Source organism: Eschrichtius robustus, chromosome 14 (assembly GCF_028021215.1).
Source record: "Eschrichtius robustus isolate mEscRob2 chromosome 14, mEscRob2.pri, whole genome shotgun sequence".
Taxonomy (NCBI): domain Eukaryota; kingdom Metazoa; phylum Chordata; class Mammalia; order Artiodactyla; family Eschrichtiidae; genus Eschrichtius; species Eschrichtius robustus.
The window spans coordinates 72,623,456-72,650,987 of record NC_090837.1 but is presented as its reverse complement, the minus strand read 5'-3'; the positions used below and the strand labels follow the sequence as shown (position 1 = coordinate 72,650,987).

Below are 27,532 nucleotides of genomic sequence, written 5' to 3'. Positions count from 1 at the left end.
ATGAAGATATGAAATTTAAAAAAATAGGAATGAGTGTGATGTGCGTGGTGTGTGTGTGTGTGTGTATGTGTGTGTGTGTGTGTGTAAAGGGGGGAAAGAGAGAGAGAGAGGGAGGGAGACCATCTTTACCCTCTGGACAGGCGTTTAGAAGGACACCCGCTTGGGGGGAGGGGGAGGGAGGGGGAGACGGGAAGGGAAACAAGGCTTGCGTGCGCAAGAGGAGGAGCGGTGGCAACTTTGAGCTCAGAGGTCCCAGCCTCTTTATCCCACGCTCCTGGCACAAGAGGTGCCAGGATCCTCAGGGGCCGGGGAGGATGCCACCCCCGACCCCCAGCCACTGCCCCGCGCTTTGAGCAGCTGGAGGCGGCGGACGTGGGCCAGGTCTTCAAGATCCGGCTCGGCCACACGGGCGAGGGCTTCGGACCCAGCTGGTTCGTGGACACCGTGTGGCTGCGGCACCCGGCAGTGCGGGAGGCGGACCTCACGCCCGAGGAGGAGGCGCGGAGGAAGAAGGAGAAGGACAAGTTGCGGCAGCTGCTCAAAAAGGAGCGTCTGAAGGCCAAGCTGCAGAGGAAGAAAAAGAAGAAGAAGGGCAGCGACGAGGAGGACGAGGGGGACGAGGAGGAAGAGTCCTCGTCGGAGGAGTCCTCGTCGTCGTCGTCGGAGGAGGAGACGGAGGAGGAGGAGGAGGAGGAGGAGTTCGGACCGGGGATGCGGGAGGTGATCGAGGAGTACAAGTTCGACGCCCACCGCTGGCTGGCCCGGGGCAAGGAGGACAATGAACTTGTCGTGGAGCTGGTGCCCGCAGGCCGAGAGGGTCCTGAGCGTAAGCCTGAGGAGGTGTCAGACAGTCCCCTGGGGGGCGGGGCCCAGGGAGGAGGAGGGTGCCCAGCTCTCCTCTCACGTGGGGAGCCCATGGCTCTCCTGAAATGCCTCCACGGACAGTTCTTTGCTGGGGTCGGCATTGCCCTTGTCCTGAGACTCTTGAAAGGAGCCCTGGTATAACTCACTGTGACTCAACGTGGGGGACATCAGTAGGAGGGTTGCTGACTGTGAGTTTTGCCAGGACTCTCAGCCTCTCGGGCTTCATGGCAAAGGGAAGTCTTGGGTAGGGAGGAGGGACGGGTTCAATTCTAGGTTAGTGTAGATGTGGGTGTACCCGGAGGTCCTTCCCACTCCCACCATCTGGCTGGATCAGAGGGGTTGAGCCTCAGGTCCACCCCGAGGCCCAGGTGTCCTCAACACTGTGTCTTTTGTGTCCCCAGCCAACACCTACGAGGTCCAGGTGATCACAGGGAGTGAGCCCAAGGCCGGCACCGATGCCAATGTCTTCCTGACCATCTACGGGGAGGAATACGGGGACACGGGAGAGCGGCCCCTAAAGAAGTCGGACAAGTCCAACAAGTTTGAGCAGGGGCAGGTAGGGCTCGGGCTCTCTGACCCCAGGCAATGGGTGGGACCCAGATGGAGAGAGCCCTCTGGTGATTCCTGAGGCAGCTCCACCCAGCACAGCACTGCTGTGTGCTCTGCACGGTGTGCTCTGTTCAATCCAGCCAGGTAGAATGGAAGTGCCTCTTCTGTAAGCACCGGTGCTTTGTGGTGGGGACGAAAGAAAGACACAGGTGGGGGTCAGTGCCAGGAAGCCCACAGCAACTAACTGGAGATAGTATGGGTAGCAGATGCTCAGGTGCTGAGAGAGTGGGGCAGGGGTTCCAGGAGGAAGTGCTGACCATAAGCTGGTGCTTTGGGGGAAACGTAGTGAGGAGGGATGTGAACTGGGCCATGGTGGATGACTATGGTGTCGATGTCTAAAGATGACAGTGAGAGGTGTTCTCTGAAGATGTGACCGCATGACAAAGACGTGGGGGTGGATGTGTGGAAGGCCAGTTGGAGGACAGTGGGTCTTCTCGCTATGCTGTGGTTAATGCCAAGCCATGGTGGGCACTGCCTCTGGGAAGCTTGATGGGACCAATTTAAGGGATGAGGGCATGAGAGCCTTGAAGGACAGGCTGAGAAGCCCAACCTGCATCCTGAGACAGTGACGCCACGAAGGCTTTTGAGCATTTAGAGAAATGCATGCCTCTCCCTCTTCTAGGTATAGTAGGAAAAGCATGGAGAAACACATCTGTCATTCTTGTCCTTTGAGATTTTACTCCATCCTCTGGCTAGACTGTCTCTCATCTCACCTTTCCCATTTCTGCCCCCATCCCAAAGCCAGGTTCCCTTATCAACACAGAGGAAAACCAGAAATAAACCAAATCCATTAAAAATACTTCTGGGCTCATTGCTTGATTTATTTCGGATATCCCCTGCTTTTTCCTTCAACACTGCCTTCCCATGACTTGAGAATCAGGATTTATTTCTGTGTTTCAGTACTTTCCTTTAAAAATTATAGCCACAATGATGGCTGGAATTGGAAGAAAATTGCTATAGAGGGTGTAACTGGTACAGTTGATGAAATTTGAGTAGGGACTGTATGTTAGATAATAGTGTGTTGACTTTAAGTTTCCTGAATTTGGTAATTGCACTGTGATTATATGAGAATGTCCTTGTTCTTAGAAAATCTATGTTGAAGAATTTGAGTGGAGGATCATGATATCTGCCATATACTTTCAAATGATTCAGAAAAAAAATAGAGAAAGGGCAAGAGAGTGTGGGAGAGAAAGCAAATGTTGCAAAATCTAACTGAAGGGTATACAAAACTTCAATGTACTGTTTCGGAAAATTTTCTGTAGATTTGGAATGCTTTTCAATATAAATAGTTTAAAAAGTTATAGCCAAGAAGATCTCATTCACTTATCGGGTCCTGGTATCATCTGCTTCCTCCAGTGCGTATGTGTATACTTGTATCCTACACAGTCTCTCTTCTCATCTGAATGGTGAGCAATACAAGTCTTATACTCCGAATTCTGTCAGTCACTTTAGATTTGCACTTTGGCTTATAGTAGGTACTTAATTAAAATTTATGGTTGAAGGAGTTTATGCACGTATGTGCACACACAACACGTGGCCTCAGCACACACCCAAGCAACAGGTCGTACACACACACGCACACACACACACACACACACACACTCCCTGTAACACAAATGGGATTGCCCAGCCAACCTGTTTTCTCCTCTACTCCTCTCTTACGGTCACCTTTGTCACCCTCCTACTCCTCCCTCCACCTTGCGGGACACAGTGAAAGTGAGACCTCCCTGGCAGGGGCAGGTGTAAAGACAATAGTGCAATAGGTGAAGGGAATTAAGAGTTGTAAACTTCCAGCTATAAAATGAGTAAGTCACAGGAATGGAATGTACACATAAGGAATATAGTCAATAATGTTGTAACAACTCTGTATGGTGATGGATGGTAACTGGTCTTTATGTGGTGATCATTCCATAATGTATAAAAACATCAAACCACTATGTTGTACACCTGAAACTAATATAATATTGTATATTAATGATAACTCAATAAACAAAAACAAAAACCAATAGAGTAGACCAAACACCAGACAACTGGCTGCATTTTCCATTCCCCCTTCCCCCTGATGCTTTGGGTCTTACAGCCGGTCTCAGGCTGCCCAGGTCCTGGGAAGGTGAAGCTGATGGCAAGGTGGGGAGGGCTGCCCCCCAGTGTGCTACTCTGACCCTTCCCAGACAGACACCTTCACCATCTACGCCATTGACCTGGGCCCCCTGACCAAGATTCGGATTCGCCATGACAACTCAGGCAACAGACCAGGCTGGTTCCTGGACAGAATAGACATCATTGACATGAACAACGAGATCACGTGAGTGAGACTGGAGGGGAGGGAGGGAAGGCCATGCCTGCCACTAAGTAGTCATGGAAAAAAGGGTGGGGGTGGGGTGGCTGCGATGGGTGAGAGTCGGGGTGGGGTGGCTGTGATGGGTGAGGGTGGGGGTGGGGTGGCTGTGATGGGTGAGGGTGGGGGTGGGGTGGCTGTGATGTGGGTTTGGCCCATGGAGCTGGCTGGGTGGGCATTGCCTCCCTCCCTTCCCTCTCCTTGAGCAGCCCCTCAGCTGCTTGCCCTATCAGGTGACAGTCTGGTAAGACATCCAATCCAGTTCTTGACTCCATCATTTCAGAAAGTCAGGTTTTCTGTCCTTGCCATGGCCCAATCTCCATGGCCAGACTTAGAACCCATAAGTCTCTCCAGGTACAAAGTGACTTCCAGGACATTGTTTTAATGTTCTAGACTAGGAATAAGCAAGCTTATTCTGTAAATGCCAGAGAACAAATATTTTAGGTTTTCAGGGCCATTTGGTCTCTGTTACAACTGCTTGACTTTGCCTTTGCTGCAGAAAAGCAGCCATAGATGACGCTAAGTGAATGCATGTGGCTGTGTTTCACTAAAACTTCATTTATAGACACTGAAACTTGAATTCCAAGTAATTTTCACATTTCACAAAATATTATTGTTTTTAGATTTTTTTCAACCATTTAAAGATGTAAAATCTCTGCTTAGTTTGTGGGATGTACATAAGCAGGTGGGCCAGATTTGGCCCACAGGCCATAGTTTGCTGGCCCCTGCTTCAGATTCACAACTAGCCCCAGGAGCCAGGCTGGGAAGGGTGAAGAAACCACACCCCAGGAAGGCAAGGCCGCAGCCCCAGTGTCAATTTGTGCTAGAGCCAGGACCAGATCTCCAGACCATCAAAGATGAATCTGATGTGTTTCCACCACTAGGCCACATTGCCTTTTGGGCAAGAGAGGCCAAAGGGCAATAGACAGGAAAAAAGCCTGGAGCTGTGGTGGGGAGGAGCAGAGGGAGGCAGAGAGGAAAGCAGACAAAATCTTGAGGGGGTTGTGGAGCTGCCGAGGGCCCGCCAGTGCCTGGAACATGGCAGGCACTTAAGTAAATATTTGTTGAATTAAGCAGCTTCTTGGCCTGCAGCCTGGAGATGGGGCTCACCCCATCTCCCACCTCCAACCTGCCCCACCAGCCCAAGAGATTACTCCAGACAGGGACACTGAGGCACAGCTCACACACAGCCTGAGGTCATGGATTTCCATGAGGTCATCATGGTGGCACAGAAGGGTTGTGTGACTAGCCCGTGGCTGGGAACCAGGGTCCTGACCTGGGGTAGGTCCTCTGCCAGAAACTCACCAGGTCACCCTGGAGAAGTCACTCCATCTTTATGAGCTTTCATTTGCCCTTCTGATAAATGGGCTTAAAGATGCCAGCCCAACTTCTCAAGATGTTCTCAAAATCTAAGGCATTTAAGCTTGACAAGGATAAAGTGCTGCAAAAAACGTAAGGACAGGGACAAACTGTGAACATTCTGGCTTCCCCTTGCAGCCTGGTTAGGATCAGTGAACTCTGTTCGGTTGATTTGGCATTTCTAGGCCAACCCAACAATTTTTAAATTATTGTAGTTTTATAATCTATTTTAATATCTGTCAGTACTTGTCTTCTTTCATTATTCTTGAAGAATATTAGCTGTTCTTACCTTTTCAGATCAAAACATTAAGTGATTTTTTAAAAAATATCCTGTTGGAATTTTAATTGTTTTGCTGTTAAATGTATGTGTGGAGAATTGCATATTTAGAATGTGAAGTGCTCCCCCCGAGCACACATTTCCATCTATCCAACTGTTTCTTTGAGGTACCTCAGTAGTGTCATTTTCTACACATTTTCTGCCACTTGCTACACATAGGCTACATGTTCTTGTTACATTTATGCTCATGTGTCATATTTTTATCACTCTTGTGAATGGAACCTTCCCTTTATTCCTCTCTCCTCTTCCCCTCCCTTTCTCTTTTTCCTTCCTCCACTCCTCGCTCCCCTCATCTCCCCCTCTTCCCTCGCCATCCTTTCTCATTGGTGATGTACAGTTTCTTTTCTTTGTTTCCTTGGTATTGAAGCAGCAATAAGGGCTCTGTGCTGAGCCAGTTCCAACCACTTGCAACTGGAGAGAGCAACTCTGAGCAAAGGCTGCCCAGGGAGATAGATGTAAAACCATGGGAGATTGGTTCAAGATGGTGGAGTAGAAGGACGTGCGCTCACTCCCTCTTGCGAGAATCACAACTAACTGCTGAACAGTCATCGACAGGAAGACACTGGAACTCACCAAAAAAGATACCCCACATCCAAAGACAAAGGCAAAGCCTCAGTGAGATGGTAGGAGTGGTGCAATCACAATAAAATCAAATCCCATAACCACTGGGTGGGTGACTCATGAACTGGAGAACAATTATACCACAGAAGTCCATCAACTGGAGTGAAGGTTCTGAGCCCCACATCAGACTTCCCAACCTTGGGGTCTGGCAATGGGAGGAGAAAGTCCCAGAGAATCAGACTTTGAAGCCTAGCAGAAATTGATTGCAGGACTTTGACGGGACTGGGGGAAACAGAGACTCCACTCTTGGAGGGCACACACAAAGTAGTGTGTGCACCAGGACCCAGGGGGAAGGAGCAGTGACCCCATAGGAGACTGAACCAGACCTACCTGCTTGTATTGGAGGTTCTCCTGCAGAGGAGGGGGGAAGCTGTGGCTCACCATCAGAATAAGGACACTGGCAACAGAAGTTCTGGGGAGTACTCCTTGGTGTGAGCCTTTCCGTAGTCCACCATTAGCCCCACCAAAAAGCCTGTAGGATCCAGTGCTGGGTCACCTCAAGCCAAACAACCAACAGGGAGGGAATTCAGCCCCACCCACCAGCAGACAAGCGTATTAAAGTGTTACTGAACTCTGCCCACCAGAACAACACCCAGCTCTACTCACCACCAGTCCCTCCCAACAGGAAGCTTGCACAAGCCTCTTAGATTGCCTCATCCACCAGAGGGCAGACAGCAGAAGCAAGAAGAACTACAGTCCTGCAGCCTGTGGAACAAAAACCACATTCACAGAAAGACAGACAAAATGAAAAGGCAGAGGACTGTGTATCAGATGAAGGAACAAGATAAAACACCAGAAGAACAACTAAGTGAAGTGGAGATAGGCAACCTTCCAGAAAAAGAATTCAGAATAATGAGAGTGAAGATGATCCAGGACCTCGGAAAAAGAATGAAGGCAAAGAGCAAGAAGATGCAAGAAATGTTTAATAAAAGCCTAGAAGAATTAAAGAACAAACAAACAGAGATGAACAATACAATAACTGAAATGAAAAATACACTAGAAGGAATCAATAGCAGAATACCTGAGGCAGAAGAATGGATAAGTGACCCGGAAGACAAAATGGTGGAAATCACTGCCACGGAACAGAATAAAGAAAAAAGAATGAAAAGAAATGAAGACAGCCTAAGAGACCTCTGGGACAACATTAAATACACCAACATTCACATTACAGTGGTCCCAGAACGAGAAGAGAGAGAGAAAGGACCCGAGAAAATATTTGAAGAGATTATACTCGAAAACTTCTCTACCATGGGAAAGGAAATAGCCACCCAAGTCCAGGAAGCGCAGAGAGTCCCAGGCAGGATAAACCCAAGGAGAAACACACTGAGACACATAGTAATCAAATTGACAAAAATTAAAGACAAAGAAAAATTATTAAAAGCAACAAGGGAAAAATGACAAATAACATACAAGGGAACTCCCATAAGTTTAACAGCTGATTTCTCAGCAGAAACTCTACAAGCCAGAAAGAAGTGGCATGATATATTTAAAGTGATGAAAGGGAAGAACCTACAACCAAGCCTACTCTACCTGGCAAGGATCTCATTCAGGTTCGACAGAGAAATCAAAAGCTTTACAGACAAGCACAAGTTAAGAGAATTCAGCACCGCCAAACCAGCTCTACAGCAAATGCTAAAGGAACTTCTCAACGTGGGAAAACACAAGAGAAGAAAAGGACCTACAAAAACAAACCCAAAACAATTAAGAAAATGGTAATAGGAACATGCATATCGATAATTACCTTAAATGTGAATGGATTAAATGCTCCAACCAAAAGACACAGGCTCGCTGAATGGATACAAAAACAGGACCCACATATATGCTGTCTACAAGAGACCCATTTCAGACCTAGGGACACATACGGACTGAAAGTGAGGGGATGGAAAAAGATATATTCCATGCAAATGGAAATCAAAAGAAAGCTGGAGTAGCAATACTCATATCAGATAAAATAGACTTTAAAATAAAGAATGTTACAAGAGACAAAGAAGGACACTACGTAATGATCAAGGGATCAATCCAAGAAGAAGATATAACAATTATAAATATATATGCACCCAACGTAGGAGCACCTCAATACAAAAGGCAAATGCTAACAGCTATACAAGAGGAAATCGACAGTAACACAATAATAGTGGGGGACTTTAACACCTCACTTACACCAATGGACAGATCATCCAGACAGAACAAAACTGGAACACAAAATCCTAAAATTTGTATGGAGACGCAAAAGACCCCGAACAGCCAATGCAATCTTAAGGGAGAAAACAGAGCTGGAGGAATCAGATTCCCTGACTTCAGACTATACTACAAAGCTACAGTAATCAAGACAATATGGTACTGAAACAAAAACAGAAGTATAGATCAATGGAACAGGATAGAAAGCCCAGAGATAAACCCACACACCTATGGTCAACTAATCTATGACAAAGAAGGCAAGGATATACAATGGAGAAAAGATAGTCTCTTCAATAAGTGGTGCTGGGGACTTCCCTGGTTGTACGGTGGTTAAGAATCCTCCTGCCAATGCAGGGGACACGGGTTCAAGCCCTGGTCTGGGAAGATCCCACATGCCGCAGGGCAACTAAGCCCGTTCACCACAACTACTGAGCCTGCTCTCTAGAGCCCGTGAGCCACAACTACTGAGCCTGTGTGCCACAGCTAACTGAAGCCCACGTACCTAGAGCCCATGCTCTGCAACAAGAGAAGCCACTGCCATGAGAAACCCATGCACTGCAACGAAGAGTAGCCCCAACTCCCCACAACTAGAGAAAAGTCGCACGCAGCAACGGAGACCCAACACAGCCAAAAATAAATAAATAAATAAATAAATATAAATAAAAAAAAAAATAAGTGGTGCTGGCAAAACTGGACAGCTACATGTAAAAGAATGAAATTAGAAAATGCCCTAACACCATACACAAAAATAAACTCAAAATGGATTAAATACCTAAATGTAAGACTGGACACTGTAAAACTCTTAGAGGAAAACATAGGAAGAACACTCCTTGACATAAATAACAGCAAGATCTTTTTTGACCCACCTCCTAGAGTAATGGAAATAAAAACAAAATAAACAAATGGGACCTAATGAAACTTAAAAGCTTTTGCATAGCAAAGGAAACTATAAACAAGACGAAAAGACAACCCTCAGAATGGGAGAAAATATTTGCAAACGAATCAACAAACAAAGGATTAATGTCCAAAATATATAAACAGCTCATGCAGCTCAATATTAAAAAAAACTAAACAACCCAATCCAAAAATGGGCAGAAGACCTAACTAGACATTTCTCCAAAGAAGACATATAGATGGCCAAGAGGCACATGAAAAGCTGCTCAACATCACTAATTATTAGAGAAATGCAAATCAAAACTACAATGGGGTATCACCTCACACCAGTTAGAATGGGCATCATCAGAAAATCTACAAACAACCAATGCTGGAGAGGGTGTGGAGAAAAGGGAACCCTCCTGCACTGTTGGTGGGAATGTAAATTGATACAGCCACTCTGGAGAACAGTATGGAGATTCCTTAAAAAACTAAAATTAGAATTACCATATGACCCAGCAATCCCACTACTGGGCATATACCCTGCAAAAACCATAATTCAAAAAGACACATGCACCACAATGTTCATTGCAGCACTATTTACAATAGCCAGGTCATGGAAGCAACCTAAATGCCCATCGACAGACGAATGGATAAAGAAGATGTGGTACATATATACAATGGAATGTTACTCAGCCATAAAAAGGAACAAAATTGGGTCATTTGTAGAGATGTGGATGGACCTAGAGATTTCATAGAGAGTGAAGTAAGTCAGAAAGAGAAAAACAAATATCATATATTAACACATATATGGAATCTAGAAAAATGGTACAGATGAACCAGTTTGCAAGGCAGAAATAGAGACACAGATGTAGAGAACAAACATCTGGACACCAAGGGGGGAAAGCGGGGCTGGGGTGGGGTGGGGTGGTGGTGGTGGGATGAATTGGGAGATTGGGACTGACATATATACACTAATATGTATAAAATAGATAACTAATAAGAATCTGCTATATAAAAAATAAATAAATAGAATAAAATTCAAATTAAAAACAAAATCATGGCCGTTCAGAGGAAGCAAAATTAGAGCAGCAAATCTGCTCTCTCTCTTGGAGAGACACCGTCTTCCCCGACAGGGCCTGTGGCCTCCCATGACCTTTATTAGCTCAGGAATAAGGCCTTTGCAGCCAGAAGGGTAAATGAACACTGTCCTCATTCCTCAGCTGCCCCTGGACCCAGTCACATGTCTCCATACAAACTAACTCCACCCTGCCTCCTCTTTGCCGCTCATGCCCCACCCCCAATCCATCGCCACTCTGTCAGAAAAGCTCAGCCAGACCCCCTCTCCCCATCTTCAGCACCCCCTGGTCAGAGCCTCCTGGCTGGTCCCTCTGCTTCACCCAGGCCCTCCTAGTGTCTACAGCCCTCAGGCCACGTCCCTCCTCTGCTCACACCCCGCAGAGGCCTTCTTGGTGATGAAACTCGGGGCCCAGCAGCCACACCGAGTGTAAGGGGAAGGGCAGGGGCACAAACCCAGAGCTCTGGAATTCCAGACCCACTCTGTTGCTACGCCGCTCTTCCAGTACCACCAGTTGACATACTTGATGTGCTCCAGCCTTTATGCACAAAATGGGAAAGGCCACACATTAAATACATTTTACAGCGTTCAGTTTTGCAATCCACTCATTCCAGTTTAACTTTCAAGTGAAACTCGTACTTTTAGTGGCCCCGAGCTTTGTTCCAATGCTCAGTTTAAACCTCCTGCTGACCCAACCCCTGGCTCTTCCTTCCATTGCCCTTGCTTAAGTGGAGTGGTGGGCATACCTGGCCAGAACACCTGCATGCCTCTCTTCCCCTTTGCTCCTGAAAAATCCCTACCTACTCCCCTCCGCAGACCTGCTTGAGCAGGATTTATTCCTGTGGGAGGAAGGGGAGGGGGCCAGTAGGCCCAGTCCTCCACTAGACCTCCTGTGGGTGCTTGTTGTTGCTGTGGGGATAGAGGCTAAACGCCCAGCGCTCAGGCCCATCCTGGCTCCGGCTCTGGTTCTCCTGCCTGCAGAGGCTGCAGCCATGGGCGTGCTAAGGGCCTTTAACTTCATGGTGCAGGTATCTCAGGGACCACGGGGGTGGTGCCAAGAAGCCAGGCTCTGATTCCCCGCGCGTGCGCTCTTCACGGGTGTGGGAGGGCTTGTGCCTTCCCCTCTTACTGACTTTTTTCTCTCCCAGCATCAGTCTCCCCCAGCTCGCTCTTTATGCGTCTCTCTCCCTCTGTCCCTGTCCTCCTCCAGCTTCCCATACTCTCATTACTTCACCTCGGCCCCAACCCCACCCTTTTCTTTATTTCTGTCTCTCTCCCTTAATTGGCCATAATTTAGAACTAAAGCCTATTATTCATAAATTAGTGAAAGTTTAACTTTCCCACTCATACATTTGAAAGGCAGAGAAGTGGAACGATATACATTTTTCACTTAAACACTAATTTCATAGCAATTTAGTTTATATCTCCCAAGGTTGAGCTCCTCCCACCCTTTAAATCCACATCCGTCGATACACAGTTGCCCCTCTGTGCCCCATCTGAGCCCCCGGGCCGAGATGGCGTCCTCTGGAGCTGCCCCTCTACCGTGCTGATGTTGGCAAGCAGTAAGGACTGTAGGAGGATGTGGGGCTCAGACAGGGACGAGACCCTTGGCCTACACTGCTCCCACCTCTCCAGACTTTGACCAGACCCTGAATGCATCTTATGCACCTGGACAGTGGTGGAGAAGGGGTGCAGGTGGGGCTGTAGAGATGGGCTGCATCCCCAAACCCTCTGAGCTGTTCTGGAAGCTCAGGGGCCCAGTGGGAACTGTCCAGCCCACAATCTCCAGAGATCCCAGGCATGGACTGAAGAGGAAGAAAGGAAGCCTAAGAAGAATCACCATCATCATCTTCACAATAGTTTTAGCAAATTCCTAACCAAGAGCATACTGAGAGCCAGGCATTTTTTTTAAGCACTTAAAAATGTTTAAGTCATGAAATTCTCACAACCACCTATGAAATAGGCACTATCATCCTCATTCTACAGAGGGTTGCCTGATAAAATGCAGAATGGCCAATTAAATTTGAATGTCAAATAAGCAATGGATAATGTTTTAGTATAGGTATGTCCCCAATACTAGATAGGGCATACTTATATTGAAACATTATTACTTGCTTATCTAAAATTCCAATTTAACTGGGAGTCCTGTGATTTTATTGGCTAAATCTGGCAACCTTCGCACAAAGAGGTAAAGAAACTTGTTCAAGCTCACATGACTGTAGGCGGCAGAGCCAGGATTCAACCCCAGTCTGGCTCTAGAGGCGAGTCCTCAGTTCCGGCGCTCTGCTGCCTCTCTCGGCCCCCATCCTTCTTTCCCTTCCGTCCAGGCGCCTTCCTTGCTCTGGGTTCAGCCTCTCCACTGAGGAGTCTACCTTGGACCTCCCTTCCCTGGGTGGCGCCCACTGTCTGCTGTGCCAGCTCCTTAGCCATACTCTTTGCACCTTCCAGAAGCATAATTGGGTCATTCCATTAAAATCCACTAATTCAGCCCTTGGGTATGAAGCCCCTCCTATGTGTACAACATTCTCTGCCAAAGTGGCTCTGGCTACCAGGTTGATTCTAGAAAAGGCTGGAACAGTCCCCAGAAGCCCCTTTTCCTCTAGATTCCTCCAATAGGACCCTGATTGAGGGTCTGCTGTGCTCCAGGCACTGTTACCCAGCCATTTTCAGTGGGGTTGTATGGAAACCACATCCCATGTTTGTTGTCTACTCCAGGCAAGTGACTAATGGGGTGACTCCCAGGCTAGGTAGGATGGGAGGGCAATGCTGGGGGTGTGGGGGAAGACAGGGGAGCATTTGGGCCCCATGATGGCCTCTCGTTCCTCAGCCCATGACTACTGTTTCATGAGACATTTCCAAAGAGACATTCCCCAATTCTCCTCACCCCCTGTCCCCACAGGTACTACTTTCCATGCCAGCGCTGGCTGGCAGTGGAGGAGGATGATGGCCAGCTGTCCAGGGAGCTGTTGCCAGTGGATGAGTCCTATGTGCTGCCACCAAGCGAGGATGAGGAGGTTGGGGGAGATGACAACAACCCTCTCGACCACCTGGCCCTGGAGCAGAAAGGTTTCCTAACCTAGAGCTGATTTCTCCCCTCCAGCACCCCTTTCCTATGTCTCTCCCTGACTAAGTCTCCATCTTCCCTTCCCGTGTGGGCTCTGGGCACTTCCTTCCCTGGGAATCTATCTGTTCTCTCATTCCTCTATGGCAAGAATGGGGAGGTGAAGGGGGCGTATTCTCACATGTCTAGCATATGGCTGGGTATAAAGTACATGGCCTAGCATGGAGTTATTGTCAGGAATAGAATGGAATGGAAGAAATGGAATGGAATGGAATAGAATAGTTATAGCTGACTCTGACTTAGTCTTGTGTCCTCCCCTCCAGGCACATTATAGACTCTCAATATGAATATTTTTGTCAAGGGAAAGAATGAACTTTCAAGAGTTCTATGATGCTTGTGCTCCCTTCCTTGAAACATGCATCCCTAAAACTTCCCAACCTGAAGGAGCCAGACCAGGGCTCCTGGCTGATGAGCCTCTGAACCCCACAGTCACCCCAAGTCTTCCCCAAGCATCCTACAACTTTACTGATTGAGGGTTTCCTGTGTGAGCTGGACATGAGGTGGCGGGACCTCATCTCTGCCTTCAGGAAGTTTCCAGACTAAAGGCAACTGCAGAAGAACACATGCTACAAGTAAAGTGATTCATAAAAACAGCCAACACGAGCAGAGAAACATGCTCAGTACGTTTTCTTCCTCCTCCCTTCATGGGAGGTGCAATCTACCACTCACTTCTCCACACTCTTCTCCTGGCAGATAAATCTACCACATTCTCAGTGACCATAAAGACCGGGGACAAGAAGAATGCGGGCACCGATGCCAATGTCTTCATCACGCTCTTTGGCACTCAAGATGACACTGGTAAGAGAGCAACGCAGGGCCGAGGTTCACCCACGTTCCTCTCCAGGGAGACTGAGAGATTCAGTGCAATTTTCCAAGGAAATACTGGACATGACTCTCCCTCTTTCTCTCGTTTAAGAAACCATATTTTAAAATTCTCTTTATTATTTTATTTTATTTTATTTTATGAAGAATACTTAACATGCAATCTATTTTCTTACCAAATTTTAAATGTACGATACATGGTCATTGACCATAGGTATGTGGTGTACAGCAGATCTCTAGAGCTTATTAAACTTACTAAACTGAAACTTTATGCCTGTTGATTCTTAAACTCCCATTTCCTCCTATCCCCAGCTCCTGATAACTACCATTTCCGTCTTTGATTTTATGAATTTGATTTTGATACCTCATTTAAATGGAGTCATGCTGTATTCATCCTTTTGTGTCTGGCTAATTTCACTTAGCATAATATCCTCAAGAACCATCCACATTGTTGCATATTGGAGAATCTCCTTTTACAAGGCTGTATAATATTCCACTGTATGTATATACCATATTTTCTTTATCTGTTCATCTGTCAACAGACATTTAGGATTTTTTCCATTCTTACCTATTGTGAATAGTGCTGCAATGAACACATGAGCGCTAATACTTTTCAAGAATCTGATTTCAATTCTTTTGGATATATACCCAGAATTGGGATTGTGGGTTCATATGGTAGTTCTCTTTTTAACTTTTTTAGGAACTTTCATACTATTATCCATAGCAACTGCATCATTTTTCATTCCCACCAACTGCGTGCAGGGGTTCCAATTTCTCTACATCCTCACCAACACTTGTTGTCTTTTGGTTTGTTTGGTTTTTTTAAAATTTATTTATTTTTGGCTGCATCAGGTCTTACTTGCAGCACATGGGATCTTTCATTGCGGTGCCCGGGCTCTTTGTTGCAGCGCAAGGGCTTCTCTCTAGTTGTGGCACATGGGCTTTGTAGTTGTGGCACGCAGACTTACTTGCCCCGTGGCATGTGGGATCTTAGTTCCCGACCAGAGATTGAACCCACATCCCTTGCATTGAAAGGCAGATTCTTAACCACTGGACCACCAGGGAAGTCCCCTTTTGTTTTTTTGATAGTAACCATCCTGACAGGTGTGAGATATCTCATTGTGGTTTTGATTTGCATTTCCTTCATGGTTAGTGACAATGAGCGTTTTTTCTTATACTGTTGGCCATTTTTATGGCTTCTCTGGAGAAATGTCTATTTAAGTCCTTAGCCCATTTTTAATTGGGTTCTTAGTCTTTTTGTTATTGAGTTGTAAGATTACTTTATATATTTTGGTGATTAACCCCTTATAGATATATAGTTTGCAAATATGTTCTCCCATTCTGTATGTTGCCTTTTCACTCTGTTGTTTCCTTTGCTGTGCAGAAACTTTTTAGTTTAATGTAGTCCCTCTTGTTAATTTTATTTTTTGTTGCTGTGCTTTTGGTGTCATATTCATGAAATCATTGCCAAGACCAATGTCATAAAGTGTTTCTTTTATGCTTTGTTCTAGGAGTTTTACAGTTTCAGTCCTTCTGTTTAAATCTGTAATTCATTTTGAGTTGATTTTTATGTACGGTATGAGATAAGGGTCCAAATTAAGTATTTTACATGTAGACATCCATTTCCACCATTTATTGGAGAGGCTATCCTTTCCCCATTGTGTATTCTTGCATGCCTCTGACTCTTGAAAGATTTCATGCAACTATCCCCAACAGAGGAAGGCAATTCCTTTTTTCTTAAAAATCTCCCTGTGAGATGACTTGTCTGCCTGGGTTGTGAATGCCAGTTCTTTTAAAATTCTTCCTAAATCTTACTAAGTCATGCCTACTGCACTCTGGGGGCAGAGAGCCCCCTGCCCTCTCTTGGTCCTCACTGCTGCCTCTACCACCCTACAAGTGTTTGGAAGCCATGTGAACCATCTTCCCTTCGGTATCCTCTCCCCAAGTAATGGTGCCCAATTCTTTGTCCAGGCCTTTCTGAAAGTTTTTACCATTTCCTGTGCCGTTCCTTGAGGTGTCACTCTGTTTGCCTTTCAAAACTGTAGCAAAGGGGCTCCTCAGTCCAAACAGCGAGTGATCTCTTCTCTATGTCTTTTGCCAGCTTTCTCCTCCTGTTCTAAAGGCAGAGGTAGCCCTAACTCTCTCTCTACCTCAATAACAACCTGGGAACCAGTGGCTCTTCCCAACCTCCAGTGAGATTCAGCCAATGGGTTCCATGGTACTCTCCATATGAGATGCTCAAGGAGTCTTGGGGTCATTCTGGAGCCTCCGTCAAGGCAATCAGAGAAGGTGGCATATAGTGCTGGAGTCAGCCATCCACTTGGACCACGTGTCCAGCCATTCTGTCTGAGTTCAGAGAGGAACCAGTCCCTCAAATGTGTAATCATCACATATTTGCTCAAAACCCTGTGGGTCCAGAGCTCTATGCCAAGAATTGCTGAAGAATGAAGGAGCTTAATCCCTGACTTTGGGGTGTTCATATTCTAATTCAGCACTGTGGTGATATAGAGCGTGGACTCAAGCTTGACTGAATGGTTTAAACTTCTGCTCTACCACTTATTAGCTGTGTGACCTTAGGCAAGTTCCTTAATCTCTCTGTGCTTTAGTTTACCCCATTTGTAAAATGGTGATTATACTAGTACATGCCTCATAGAGTTGTGTATTAATGAAATTGAACATGTAAAATATTTGAGACAAAATGACACTCAATAAAACATTGTTTACTATTATTATTTACTAAGTTAGATAATGCAGATGTAATGAATGAATCAAGCCAAAACTTATAAATGTATGTCCTTGCAATAGTTACTGAGCCATGGTCAATGAAATTGAGGGGCCCTAACAACTGCTTTTATTTGCCAAGGGATTGCTATGTGTTAGGCACATTCTTGAAGACGCAAGTCATCATCTTATTAAATACTCACAACAACTCTATGGGGAAGACCATCCCTTTTGACATTCGAGGAAACCAGTTTCAGAGAATTAAGTAATTTGTCCAAGGCCACCCAGATGCTAAGTGGCAAAACTGGGCATCTAACCAAGGTCTGTCTGACTCTTTGTGCGCTGAAACCAGTCTGCAATGAGTCTAGATTATCGGAAGACTTCCTACATGAGGTGGGACTTACAGGGTTAAGCTTGAAAGCTGAGGCAGGAGGAGATGGTGATGATCCTGAAACCACCTTAAATTTCGGACTGACACGCAGCCAGAGTCCCAGGACAGATAATGTATGCGAGATGGCTGGTCAGGGGCATTTGAAGCCAACCCTCCTTCTGTCATCCAGAGAAGAGTCTCCAGAGAATTCCCACATGCCCCATCCCTGCAGGGGAGGCCCTGTTTCCCCAGGGAGCGTGGGAGGGCGGCTCTGTCACTGGCTCCCTCCCCGCCATGGAGAAACGTGGGGATTGTGAAAGGGGGGCACACATTGACTTAGGGCCCCACCACTTCCTCCTGGATGACCTTGGATAAGGCACTTAATTTCTGGGTGTGTCTCCTTTTCTTTAGATGCAAACTGGAAATAAAAATATATATGTCAAAAGATTATTGTAAAGTTTAATAAAAGGACATACATACACACACACACACACACAATGCCAAAGACGCCTAGTGGATGGTAATTGTACAGTCTAAATTTGATGAAAGTTCAGAAATTTGGTCATTATGAGGAGAGACGAAAAAAGGTGGTCAGACTAGGTTGGAAGGTCTCAGGCCCAGCCAGTCATGTTGGGGTCATTTGGTTGGCAGGAATGACCCTCCTGAAATCCTCCAAGACAAACAGTGACAAGTTTGAGAGGGACAGCATCGAAATCTTCACAGTGGAGACCCTGGACCTGGGAGATCTGTGGAAAGTCAGGATCGGCCATGACAACACAGGTCTCTGCCTTCCCTCCCTCTTTCCCTGGCTAAGAACGTGAGGACCATGGGCAGGTCGCCATGGGTGTCTAGGCAAGAATCTGAGGTAGACTTGGATGTCATCTGCCTTCCATAATGACACAGCTTCCTCAGTCCATTCAGTCTGGTGGAGTCCTGGCTGCACGCAGAGATTCTGGTCTAATTGATCAGGGAGGGGCCAGGACGCTGGTGGCTTTTAAAGCTTTCCCCAAAACCGCACTCTCAGAAATTTCAGTGGGCAGCCAGATTTGAGAATCCCTGATCAGCGGTTCTCAAATTTGAATGTGTATCAGAGCCACGCAGGGGGCTTGTTAAAACACAGATTTCTGGGCCCCACCCACAGCCTTTGGTTGGCGTAGGTCTGGGGTGGGACCCGAGAGTTTATGTTTCTCACCGGTAATGCTGAGGCTGCTGGTCCGGGGGCTCCACTTTGAGGACCACTGATGGAGCCAGTTATTCCCAGAACCCGCTGACACTGCAGCCAGACAAAAGCTGTGCCCAAGTTTGTTCTCTCTCAGTAAAGCAGACTCATTTTCTTGGTCTTCAAAACCATATCTTCTAAGCCTGAGGAAGGAGGCCTTCCTCCTTCCCTCTGGGACTGAGGGACAGGGTCTCTGCCTGGCTTCCATTTCTTTCTTTAAACTTGAGCACTCATTTTCCCAGGGAGGAGCATCGATCCTTCACTAGTTTCCCTTGCCTTCATGCATCACAAACTGAGGCCAGGGACCCCAGCGTTTCGCCCCGTCACTGGGTGAAACTATGGAGTCCTCGTTAACACAGGCTCTCTCTGGCATCTCTGGGCTCCCTCTTTGGAGCACCTTCCACCTTGGACAGTGTCCCTGCTTCCCTCCCCTCAGACTCTCTGCCTCCTGTCATCTCCTCCCCATGCTCCTTTGCTCTTGCTAATTTCACTGACAGCAGCCTGGAGTGTGATCCAGCTTCAGCTGGGTGCAGGGGCATCAGTTCAGTAACGCTGTAAGCAAAAGGGATGGCATGTTCACGGTGGAGCTATAAGCACCAGCCATCGAGTAGGGAAGGATGTTTGGAGTCCCTGAAGTTGTTCCCAGGAAACCATCTGTGCAGAGGTCCTTGATGAGTTCTGTGTCTCCTTCCCTCCAGGCAAGGCTCCAGGCTGGTTTGTAGACTGGGTAGAGGTGGACGCCCCATCCCTTGGAAGGTGCATGACATTCCCCTGTGGCCGCTGGTTGGCCAAGAATGAAGACGATGGTGCCATCGTCAGGGACCTCTTCCACGCGGACCTTCAGACAAGGCTGTATACACCATGTAGGAACCTTGCACAGCAAGGCTGGGCCTCCTCCTGCACCCCATCGCTCACCACCCCAACTCAGTCCCAGTCCGTCATCCAGTGTTGACCCTTGGCCAGGCACACCTTGGAAATTCCCCGGGCCCTGTGCTGGCTGTGGACAGAGCCCTGGACCCAGGGAAAGGAAATATGGGATGTATTCCACACTGTACCCCAAACTAGCTGGTGACAACAGGCAGAGAACCTGACTTCTCTGGAGTTCAGTTCTCTTGTCTACAAAATAGAGATAATAATGTAGAATAGTTGTAAGACCCAAAAGGAAGAAAAGATAAAGGTCTAACAGTGAAGGATCATTATCAACCCCTTCGCCAATCCTCACTCCAGTCATTAACACACCAAAGAAATCACCACTATAAGATTTTATCCTGACTGGGGGGAAAAAGAACTTTAAAAGAAGGTAAATGTAATTCCTTTACCAGCTAAAGGAAAGGAGGAAGTGGAACAACTAGGTGGAGTTTTGACACTTCCCCTCCTCTATCATCATCAGAAAGTCTGTGCGGAGGGGTTGGGGGGCAGGCCAGTTGGAGCCAGTGGATGAGTAGCAAGGGGTGGGAAGAGAAGAGAAAGGACTCTCACCACTGTAGACTGGCTGATCCAATTGGCTGTTGTCCCCTGAAACATAATGCTCCTGTGTATAGAGTGTCTAGAGCCAAGGACCCCACTGAGGACACTTTACAAATGAGGAAACCAAGGCTTGTAGGTGACTCGTCCAGGTCACACAGATAGTCAGGCTAGAGCCTGAGCTTTCAGCCAGTCTGTTGTACTAGCTCTGTGATGGGAAAGGCACAGAGACCCTGGTCTGAGGTGACAGGAGCTTTCTGTGGGCACTAGGCATGACAAAACACCTCCCCTCACCCTGTGGTTGCTAGGCAACCATGTGACGGTTCAGGTCCCTGGGTAGCAGCTCCCAGTGAAGGGACCATCTGGGGTGGTGGTGCTGGTGAAGAACTTGACCTGCCTGTGTCCTGTTTTCACCTCCCCTCTGACTTTGCCCTCTGTCCCCCACCCTTAGTTGTCCCTTACGAGATCACCCTCTACACCAGTGATGTCTTTGCCGCTGGGACAGATGCCAACATCTTCATCATCATCTATGGCTGCGATGCCGTGTGCACGCAGCAGAAGTACCTATGCACCAACAAGAGGGAGCAGAAGCTGTTCTTTGAGAGGAAGTCCGCCTCCCGCTTCATAATGGAGGTACCTGGGTCTGGCAGGCTGCCGGGGGAGCCAGGACTGGGGGCGGCACGGGCCAGAAGACAAGGAGAAGATGCCCTTTGTCCAGAGTCTGATGTGTGCCTTCCCTCTGATGCACTGCTGTGAGTGAGGGAGATAGGCAGTTCATCCAACCTCTCTGAGCCTCAGTACATCTGAGTAACCAGGAGGACAGTGAACCTGCCCTTCCAGGACCAGTGTCTGAATCAAAGGTGATCATGAGTGGATAGGGCTTAGGGAGCTAGAAGCACAATTCCAGTTCCATTGGGGCCATCTCCAGTGCTACCAACAACAGAGACCCATGGAGAGAGCCGGCTTCCAGACTTTCTCGTCATATAATTGTCTCCCGTTCATCTGCTAAGCTATGGCCAATCCTCTCATATACAAAAGAGCATCCGTATATTCCTCGGTTCCCCCTCAACTCTGGCCTGAGAGTTGTTCGACGCTTACTGTGGATGTATGTCACCACATCCACACCTTGGTATTCTCTGCACTCAGTCCCGTGCCTCCCTGTGCACTCCACTGCGTGCCGGGTGGGGTGGGAGAGACAAGGGAAGAAGAGGACCCGGACTATGCCTGCAAGGGGCTTGCAGTCCAGCTGAGGAACTCCAGATCTCACACGAGGCTAATGAGAGAGTCTGGCGATCATCATAGTAACTGATCCTGGGGGTAAGAAGGCACCGTCATAGGGCTTTACCCATATTAGCTCACTTAACCCTCATAGCAACTCTGCGCTTTAATTATCCCTGCTTAAATATGGGGAAACTGAGGCACAGAGAGTTTAGTAGCTTACATGAAATCACACAACCAAGGCATAGTGGAAGCAGGATTCAAAGCCAGGAGGACTGGCTCAGAATATGTGCTCTTAGCCGCTGTAGTAGACTAGTCCATGGTGATGAGGGCAAACAGTGGGGCTGGCTGAGCGTGCTACAGGTGTTCAGAGATGGGAGAGGGCTCCCTGGAAGTGGTGGTTTTGAGTTGGACCTGAAAGTGGACATAAGCGGGAACAAGGAGGGAAGGCATTCCTAGCAAGGGGAACATCATGGCCAGAGGTGGAAGTAAACACAGCAAGTGGTTTGAGGTTTGGCCGGAGGGGATAGGAGGAGAGTGACATGACTTGGGTAGAGGACGAGATGGACTTAAAGGGGATGACTCTGAAGGACGAGAGATGGGAGCCTGGGGAGCCTGGGCTCTCCAGGTAGTGGAGACCTTTGGAGATGTGCCCCTTATTTTCTGGTGGGAAACAAAGTCCAGAACCCCTTCCTTCTTCCTCGGGCTGTGTCTGCCCCGGGGGACTGCCTTTCCCCTCCCCACCTTCTCTGGGAGCAGTCAGCACTTGTGGGAAGTTTGCCACCTTGGTGGAGTTTTTTAACAAGGAAAATTCAAGGGTGATTCATCTATGCACACAGAGCAACACCTCACCCACCCGAGATGTCATGGCGTGTACGTCATCCAAGCCTGATGCCGTCAGGGGCCCGAGCTGTGATTACACCTCAGCATGGCTTCCGGGGAGTTTTATCAATGAAGTCCGCCTAATGGGCAGCTATAATTTGCCAGCAATTTGTTGCTATCTTATTTCTTTTTTCTTTTCAAATCTATCTGGGAGCTGGGTGTATGAGGGCTTAGAAACAAATGAGATTGCTCTGTGTCCCTGTCTCTCCATTTCTCTTTTCCAGTTGATCTTCAGATAAGGGGTGGAGCACTGGGTTGCGAGCCCATGACCCTGGGTTCTGGTTCTGCTCAGCCTCTAACTCATGAGCAAGCCCCATCCTCTCTCTGTGGCCTCGTCCTCAGACACACGGATCGGCTGGGAAAAAAACGACAATAGCTAATATTTACTGAGCACTTCCCATGTGCCAACCTTGTTCTCAGCACTTGGTGTTTGTCAACTCATTTAATCCTCATCACCATTCCAAGAGTTAGGCTGGCAAATTATTCCATTTGCCAGCTACCTGGCAGCTCAGTGTCCTTGAGTGCAGATTCTGTGAGCCATGATCTCACCCGTAGCTTCCTGTTTCTCCTGTTGTGAAAGGATAAGGCCCTGTGAAATCACTGGTCTCTGTTTAATGATTCAGAAAGCCCGGGGACTCGTGGGGGACACCACTTCTCTGATGAAGCATGGGTGAGCTAGCCAGCGGGGAGTTGGAGCGGAGCTGCAGGGCAGCAGAAGCAATGACAGTTATAGCATCTTGTTAACTCAGGGAGTCTCCAGCAATGTGGCGCCATATTGGTCACCTGGAAGGAGAGAATCATTGACAAAAAGAAGCACGTCTGCAATGTTAGATGTAGGAGTGACCTCGAAGGGTTGCTCTGCCCATGACTCTGCCTTCAGCTGAGCAATCTTCCTATTTGGTAGATGAGGCAGTTGAGGCCTGGAAGGTCAAGTGCCTTGTCTAGATCACACAGCTCGTAGGGCTGCAACTGGGAAGGATGGAGGTGGGGTGGGAATAGGGGGAGGTTTCTCAAGCAGTGCTGATGGGCCTCCCCATGGCTGCTGACGGTGGGTGGGTGTGTGCAGAGGGTATGCAGTGGTGGGAGCTGTTCTAGTTCATTCCCAGGTCACATCTGTCTAGGGTTATAGAGGCTTTGCATTTGATGAATGACTCAATCACTCATTCAGATGCCATTCACTCATCGGGAGCTCTCATCCATCCTGGAGCCGTCTCCTTGTAGTGCTGAGACCTTGATGGAGCAGGCCAGGCAGGTAGCTTTGCACAGTTGCTACCAGGAAACTCAAGTCTGCACACCCTCTTTAACCTCCAACTGTCAAAGCAAAAGGCATGAATTCCATGGACCAACCATGAGCCAGGGCACCTGGGTATTACTGTATTTCCCTACCCTCTTTTCCCTTTACCCCGACTCCCTTGTTTATACCCAGCTGTGATTGCCCAGATTCCCCATAGGGATGAGGCAGGGTGTGAACTGATACATACAGCACCATTTCAGAAGAGAATATGACACATGAGAACTGGGAGAGGCCCTGGAGTGGGACCTGGTAGGATGATGGAGGGCAGCCGGGCAGAGAGAGAGCCGGGGAGGCAGGTGCCAGCTGAGCGGCTGCCTTGCCTTGCCTTGTGTCTGGCCACCTCCCTGCTTCCTTAAAGGGCTCCGAGGGAAGAAACTGGGGATCAGTCACTCCTGGCTGAGTTCCTCCCTTGCACCTTATGCCCATAGGCTCCAGGCAGGAGAGACAAGAGATCACAGCTCCTGAATTTCAGGGACTCACCGTGGCACGCACATAATCAGCTTTTTCATTCAAGGAGACGTTCATACATACCTTGGTGGTTAAGGTTCAGCACTGCATGTGAGAGAACCCAGCTGACTTTGTCACACCCATTTTTCAAATGAGGAAACACTCATTCTTTCATCCTTCCAGCCAATAGTTATTGAGAACCTAGGTTCTGGGCTTTGGGGATGCAGTGATGAGCAAAACAGATGTGATGCCTGCCCTTGTGGCTTTCAGTTGTAGAGAAGAAGGTATCACACCTTCTTTATCACGCAGGTAAATGCAAACTTCTAACTGAGAACTGCTGTGGGGGGTGGTTATAGGGTGCTGTCAGACCCTATCATGAAGAGATTTGACTTTCTTAAGGTGGTCAAGGGGGTTCCCTGAAGAAGTGATCCTTGAGCTGAGACCTGAATGATGAGGTTGAACAAACACTGGTTTAGGTAAAGAAGAGAAAAGGGAAGGGGCAGGGAGAGCATGTGCAAAGGCCATGTGACAAGAAAATGTAGAGTTTGAGGGACTGGAATTTGAGGGCTATAGAAGAGGAGTGGCTGGAGATGAAGGGGGCTCTTGGGGGCCAAGGAGAAGGTAAGGGTGGCAAGAGAGGGCATGGGCAGAACTAGAACTCATCTTCTGATACCCCCCAGTCAGTTCTTAAGCCACTGCTAGAACAATAAGTAATAGAAGACAAGGGGCTGGGCTCCACCATGAAAAGGGGGGAGAGCCTCCCAGAGCTTGAGTGAACTGAGTTCTGAAGTCTAGGCTGATGTTAAGCTTGGGGGGAGGAAGGGAGGTATGAGCACGGCATATGTAGGGGAGGGCGGGGGCTGGCTTGACTGGACAGGAGGGACATACTGGGGGAAAGTGACCCCAGGAAGTTCAAAGGGACTCAAGGGTGGATGCCCTGGGGAGGTAGGGTTTTGCTGAAGTTGTACTTTCCAGGACATTTCAGCCAACATCTGGTACATTTTCTCCTTTCCAAAGTTAGAAGACGTGGGAGAAATCATTGAAAAAATTCGGATTGGCCATGATAATACGGGCATGAATCCTGGTTGGCACTGCTCCCACGTGGACATCCGCAGGCTCCTCCCAGATAAAGATGTGAGTTTCTGACTGATCTGTCCTGCTGTTTCTTTTGTCCTTTTTCAGAAGAGATTAAAGACAGATTCTTTATAAGAAACTGTAGCCTTTTTAAGTTGAGATAAAATCATCTAAGGAAATTTCAGCCAGTTCACTCCGAGTGCAGGAACTAACTCAGGTCCAAGGCAGAATCTTTTAGAACCTGGTTCATGGGTCAAGAAGGAGGGTCTGGGCAACCATGTCTCTGCTCCCCACCCCCAAAGCCATACTACCAGTGAGTGACCAAGTGTGCCCTTCCTGCAACTCAAGGTCAACTCAGAGAAAGAGACCCACCTAACCAACTTGGAAAACATTCCAAAACCACGAAATTCTAAACCTAGGAAGCAGCTGTCAGTCATGGCTGTGGTATGAGCTGGGAGCTGGGAGCAGTTTAAAGAAAACAGAGCTTCCTCCCCTTGCCTGCTGAGTCTGAGTCTCTGGGATGGGGTTCAGATATCTATTTTTAAGTGACTCAGGGAACTCCACCTTCAAGAGCCTACCCCTGACATGGTGTGGAAAGTGCTTTAAGTAAGACTGGATCTGCCGGAATTGGGGCAGGCCGCGGGGGTTCCTCTGTGGCTTTTGTATTATCAGTGGGGCTTCATCACCCTTGTCCTTGGTTGGTCCCCATGAGTGTTGACATGAATGACTGAAGTTGGCAGTTTCCACATTAGGGGCTCAGTTTCCTCCTTCCTCCTCACCCCAGGGCACAGAGACCTTGACCTTCCCTTGTGATCGATGGCTTGCCACCTCAGAGGACGACAAGAAGACCATTCGAGAACTGGTCCCTTATGATATCTTCACTGAGAAATACATGAAAGATGGGTCTTTAAGGCAAGTCTACAAGGAAGTGGAAGAGCCTCTGGACAGTAAGTGTGGTGTGATCGCCCTCATCACTGTCAGCAGAGCCCTCCCTTGTAGGGCACCTGCCCTGTGCTGGGCGGAGCCTTTGCACCCAGGAGGTAGAGTCTATAATTATCTTCACTCCATAGAGAGGGCAACTGAGGCTCACAGAGGTTACATAACCTGCCGAAGTTCACTCAGCTAATAAATGGCAGGGCTATTCTTCAAAGTCTCAGCTATCTCACTCCGAGGTTTGTGCTCAAATCCTTTCCTGGTCTGACAGTGATCATCCAAATATGTGCTCTCCTGTGCCTGGACTCTGCTGGTCCTTGTTCTCTCCCTTGCTTAGTTAATTTGGCTACTAATCTGCAGGGCTTGGTCCTCTCTGCTCTTGCTGGATCCAGCTGTCCCAACCGAGTATGAATCCAATAGCATCCTGGCTTTGTACAGAACGGGAGCTGTGGTGTGTTTGTTCTCAGGGGCTGGGTGCAGCTTCAGTGTCCAAGGTCATGGGTTTCTTTTCTGCATGTGCCAGTTTGCTTGTTCTCCTTGATGAGGTTTTCTCTGCCTGATTTGCCCCAGCCTGACCACACACTTCTTGCTCTCATTCCTTGGCTTTTGAACTACCATTTTCTGGTTCTCTTCTTACCTCTCTGGCTGGCCCCTGCGTGCCGTTCTCCATTCTCTTGCCGTGTGCTATTGCTCCAGGCTCAGCCCTCGGCCTCAGCTGAGCCTCTGCTATAGCTCTCACATTTCCTTTAGTCTGAGTTGCCATTTGCTTAAGAGATGAAAACAAGTGTTGCCTCAATAACGTGCCTTTCCCTACCCATATCCCTTTCTCCAAATTTGCTTTGCTATTGAACCTGGCGGATAATTCCCTTTTCTACTTGGATCCCAGAGGATGCCCAGGAAAGCTGGCCCGGCGGCACACTTGGCTGTTCTGTATTAATAACATGCCACAAACCCACTCTGTGCTGGGTAGTGTTTCTAGGGAAACATCTTTCCACAGAGAGCTGTGTGGCCTTGGTGGGACAGGGAGGGAGGAGGATCCAGAAATAGCAGGATTTGACTGCATGACCGCATTGCTCAGCACCCAGAAGCTGAATCGGTTTTCCTAATTCCCAAAGGACTGGAGAGAGTGGTGGGGGGTCGGGGGTGGGGAGAAAGGGGCAGGAAGGCCATTTAATCACAGCCCTGGGGACACAGCACCCCACTCTGGGACGAGGGCTCCTAGAAGAGGTCCCGCCCAGGTGTGAAGTAGGGCTGAATGCACAGCCAGCAAATGTATGGGGAGAGAAAATGAGGGGGGTGGGGACAGTCGACTGTCGTGTCTAAACTGTGGCATGATTCCTAATGTTACCTCATGTCAGTATTAGCCAGACAGGCGTGGGTGATGTTGACTTTCTTCAACACGAGAGGATTCTTTTAATGCACACGTGAAATGCTGGCCAGATTCTGAGCTGAGCCGAGCAAGGCGGCGGGGCTGCCTCCTGTCCTTGAGGGGACAGGCCTCTGAGAGCAGTTCTCCCAGTGCGCCAGGGAGGTTTAGCCAGCAGAGTGCTGGGTGGGGCGGCAAAGAAGGGAGGATGGGAAAGGGGACGTAGGGAGGGGGCGGAGTTCAGGATTGGATGTGAGTTTGTGCTCTGTGGTCTAGTCAAGGTGGACATGGGGGTGTGGGTCCAGAGCACAGGAGGGAACTGGGCTGGAGATGCAGCCTCGGGG

General features: G+C 48.1%; 1 protein-coding gene across 2 annotated transcripts in view; it reads left to right on the top strand.

The window, feature by feature from the left end:
• The window catches only part of LOXHD1 (lipoxygenase homology PLAT domains 1), a 220,700-nt gene that overhangs the window by 121,876 nt on the left and 71,292 nt on the right, over positions 1–27,532 (top strand). For both annotated transcript variants that reach the window (XM_068563302.1, XM_068563301.1), the window contains exons 19-28: positions 358–826; positions 1,266–1,420; positions 3,645–3,778; positions 13,157–13,323; positions 14,072–14,176; positions 17,943–18,071; positions 19,209–19,373; positions 20,426–20,607; positions 24,833–24,949; positions 25,674–25,836. In XM_068563302.1, the coding sequence (XP_068419403.1) occupies positions 358–826; positions 1,266–1,420; positions 3,645–3,778; positions 13,157–13,323; positions 14,072–14,176; positions 17,943–18,071; positions 19,209–19,373; positions 20,426–20,607; positions 24,833–24,949; positions 25,674–25,836 (1,786 nt within the window). The remainder of the gene's footprint in view (positions 1–357; positions 827–1,265; positions 1,421–3,644; positions 3,779–13,156; positions 13,324–14,071; positions 14,177–17,942; positions 18,072–19,208; positions 19,374–20,425; positions 20,608–24,832; positions 24,950–25,673; positions 25,837–27,532) is intronic.